The 4,307-nt window shown below is 39.9% G+C and overlaps 1 protein-coding gene across 1 annotated transcript; it reads left to right on the top strand.

Moving 5' to 3' along the window:
• Positions 1-1,196: 1,196 nt before the first annotated feature.
• On the top strand, positions 1,197-2,219 carry LOC307108756 (immunoglobulin-binding protein 1-like; the record flags this gene model as incomplete). Its single annotated transcript, XM_079786921.1, has 1 exon — positions 1,197-2,219. One exon carries the CDS (start codon positions 1,197-1,199, stop codon positions 2,217-2,219), a length of 1,023 nt encoding a protein of 340 aa, XP_079643047.1.
• Between the last annotated feature and the right edge of the window lie 2,088 nt (positions 2,220-4,307).

Here is a 4,307-nt window from a genome sequence, read left to right as displayed (position 1 = left end):
AAGGACCTCTGGAAATACAATGAAAAGTAAAATAAATACTCCAACCACTAGTGATGGTAAACTGTGGGCAGGGGTTGAGATAAGATATTATTGCAGCTCATTGAGTTAAAAATAAAATAGATAAAATATTTTATCTACAGTTTGCTAAATGTCCTATCAAAGGAATTAAGCTTTAAGTAGCGCCCAGGCCTGCAATGTCCATCCTAAGTTGTATACCTTCTTAATAATGAAGTAGCACCAGATTTTTTTTTCATTATGGTGATGTTTTCATTGCGTGATACTTGCAGTTGATGCTTAGAAAAATATTCATGGTTTCTAATGCAGCATGTTTTAAAATATTTTCTTACAAGACAAAGAAAGTAGGGCTAACACACAACATGAACAATATAATTAATGTCAGAGTTGAAATAGCAAAAGTCATTTTCTGGAAGGATAAAGAGCTGGAATGAGAGAGAGAGAGAGACAGACAGACAGACAGACAGACAGACTTTAATGAAATAGGATCAAGCATAATGAGGTTGCACTTTAATATTGGCTGAAGATTCAGGCTGGGATGAAGAGAGAAGCGGCTGTTCTTGTCTGTGTTTAGAGACCATGGATCATTTTATAAAGTCTGTGGCTATTCCTCAGAACACAGAAAAGGGATAGTTTTTTTGTCCGTCTTAGAAATGCCTGTTTGCAGGTCAGAAAACCACTGTAGGATTTTCAAATGCATGATTTCATATGGCTTGTAAGAAGTTGCTATATGTGTGGTAGAATGATTTCTTCATCAGAATAGGAATTTTATGAACTAAAGTTTAATTTAGAATGTCATTTGTTGATGAACTTCAGTAAAGTATTTCACATTCGAGGGGCTTTTATCAAAGCCCTTTTCAGCTTTCCAGTTGATTAAAAATCATTGTTGAGCACTAATAGAGTGAATAGTGGAGCTCTCAAGATTTATAATTACATGCTCACATACAACCATTAGATTTTAATACAGTAATTCAAATCTCTCAATGATCAATATAATGGAGTAATAGGTAATAAAACATCACATTTGTGTATCATTTAAAAATTCTCTCAAAGTACATTCCTGACTTGATTTTAACCGCATAACAAAGCTGTAAAGGGGAATAGTTATTTACTTAATTAATTAACTTAATCAAGCTCAGTATAAACTTAATATAAAAATTAATGTTTATCCCTTTCCCAAGATGTCCACAGAGGAAGAAGAAGAGTCACTGCTGCCGCGGCTCCCAGAGCTGTTCGAAACTAGCAAACAACTTCTGGATGAAGTGGAAGAGACAGCCGAGCCCAGCACTTCCAAGATAATCCAAAAGAAGGTATCGGAGGGGCTAACGCAACTTGAGAAGGCAGCCGAAATGTTATCGCAGCTCGACCTGTTCAGCCGAAACGAAGATTTGGAAGAGATTGCTTCCACAGACCTGAAGTACCTGCTGGTGCCCGCACTTCAAGGAGCGCTGGCCATGAAACAAGTCAACCCCAAAAAGCGTCTAGATCATCTGCAGTGGGCTCGGGAACACTTCGTAAACTACTTAACTCAGTGCCAATTCTATCACGTGGCAGAGTTCGAGTTGCCCCAAACCAACAACAACCCGACTGAAAATGACACTGCTATTTCATCCGTGGCCCATCCTACTCTCCTTGCTATGGCCACTAAAAGACAGACTAAAATAGAGAGATACAAGCAGAAGAAGGAGGTGGAGCAGAGGTTGTCCGCAATGAAATCTGCCGTGGAAAGCGGCCAAGTAGATGATGAGAATGTTCGTGAATATTACCTCCTCCACCTCCGAAGGTGGATCGTTATCAGCTTAGAAGAGATTGAGAGCATCGACCAGGAGATGACGATCCTGAGAGGAAGAGGCTCTTCATCAGAGGCATCGACTTCACACTCCTCTCTTCCGGACAGGCCTACAGGGAGACCCTTCATTCTCGCTCGGAATGTGACCCAAGCCAAAGTATTTGGAGCTGGTTATCCGAGTCTGGCATCTATGACGGTGAACGACTGGTATGACCAGTATGGGAAATGTGGAACATTGCCAGATCAGGGAATACCCGAGACAACATGCGAGGTCAAAAGAGTAACTCAGAGAAAGGAAGATCAGAAACAAAAGGAGAAAGTGGATGATGAGCAAACACACGACCGAGCTCAGGAGTGGGATGACTGGAAGGACACCCATCCTAGGGGCTACGGCAACCGACAGAACATGGGTTAGTCTTCCCACAACAAGACGGGACTACGAGGGGCACCTTTTCCCCATGAAGGAAAGCTGTGCTGTCTCCCTCTGCCTGGGTTCCTGCTTCAGCTCTGTACCGTGAAGGCAGTGATGTTTAATCTTGCTTTGTGTTCAATAAAGTGTCAAGCAATTAAGTGTGTATTTGTTCTCCAAATGATGAACCAGCAGTTTTGTTTTGGCATCATCATGCTCATCATGATGTATTCCAGTTTCTTAAGTGGCAAGAAAAGAGTATTGAGAAAGGCTATGTATAATCAATGGCTAAATGAATTCTCCTTAAGAAGTAAAAAAGTCTATTCTATTACATGATGAGCCTGTGCAGAAAAAAATAAAATAAAAATTAGTGTTTAATAGATAGTGGAGCCATAGATAGGAGTATGTGTTTTGGACAAAACCAGAAAAGATTGGGTTCAAATATAAGCTCTGACTCTTACTACCTTTGTAGTATAGATTATGTTATTTGACATACCTAAACCTCATCTTTAAAACAGAAGAATGTGTTATTGAGTAACACTTATGGTTATATATGTAAACTACTTGGAACAAAGAAAATATTCAGTGAATTTTGCTTCCTTTGCTATTCACTCTCAGATGTATGCCTCTAAATTTTTCAAAACATTAAAAGCAGCTTCCAAGTGCATCGTGTAAAATGGGTAGTTGATGACTACAATAGACATAATGCTATCTTAAAAAAATCTACCCCAAAATAGTGCCATTAAACCTAGGTGAGTTAATTGTTAAGGGATGTATGGATTCAGCTATGAGTTTCCAAACATCTAAAAGGAAACTTCATCAGTTACCTGATGTTCACTACAGACAAAAGAAAGCTTGCGCATCAAACACACAAATAAACCTTTACTTGGAATCAAGGTAAGTGAAGTGAATTTCTGTGGGCCTTTTTAAAACTCTTATTTGCAATCATAGGGGACACTGCCTGGCTACAGCTTTACAAAAACAATAGAAACACTGATGAGACAGTTTCCATATCGACCCTTAGTTTTGCTCAGGGCAAAACTTTGTGTCATCAATCAGTGAAGGCATTTCTATGGAGAACTGAGATAATTTGGTGCAAGTACATTGCTTCTTGATGATCTGACTTAAAATGTACCAAGCTTAGAGAATCGAAGAGGAGGAGTATTTGGCAGGTCCATTAGACTGTCTTTTTCAAGTATCAGATGACTTAAGCCAGCCCTTTGCAAGTGCCGTGTCACAGACAATTCACGATTAAACTCAAACAACTACCCATGGTGCAGCTCTTCCATGCTGCTGGCTAGTGTGAACGCCATGTGCTTTATACACTAGAAAGAGGGAGGCAGAGTTCTCATTATGTTAGGAAAGTTCTGGCCTTTACTTATATTTTTGCCAACTCAGAGGGCCAACCCATTTCAGTAGAGGCTTGGGGCAATAGTGGTGTTTGTAGATAAAGTTGCTATTTCCCTTTTCAAGTGCTTGCAAGAAATCCTTGGTTGTAATCCTCAAGTTCTGTACCTTGTAACGCACAAAGGACGAGCATCATCTTCATATTACAGGCATGAAGTGTCTCCTAATGCTGCAATCTGCAGCATATTTCCTAGAACATTCATTCTCTGATTCCCTGACCAGAGTGGTTTACAGTAAATAGTTGCATGGCCTAAGCTGCTAAAACAACCCAATCACGATTCTACTTTAGCATATTGCTTCTGCGTTTCCTTCTGGTTCAATCCATTTCAGATGAAATGGTCAGTAATCTTGTTTCATGTCATAGAATCCTTCTTGGGATGTGTGTTTCCAATGACGAGCTCTTTCAGACTCAGCTGGTTGCCCTGCTGTCAATATATGTTTGTTTTTTAAAAGTATTTTTTATCTTAATTGTTGAAAGTATTACAGAGGTCCCCATTTCCCCTGTTGACCCCTTCTGGCCCATACCTGCCCCTCACCTCAGGCCTTCACCATACTATTGTCTGTGTCCATGGTTATGCATATGTGCATAGAAATTCTTAATCTCTTCCCAACCACCCGCCCACCCCTGCTTTCAAGGACCTTGGCTCAGTAATACAAGGTGGACCTGATATTTTAAAATCTATTATT

Source organism: Cnephaeus nilssonii (assembly GCF_951640355.1).
Source record: "Cnephaeus nilssonii genome assembly, chromosome: 13".
NCBI lineage: Eukaryota > Metazoa > Chordata > Mammalia > Chiroptera > Vespertilionidae > Cnephaeus > Cnephaeus nilssonii.
Note: the sequence above shows the minus strand (reverse complement) of the source record. Positions and strands in the feature narration are given on the sequence as shown.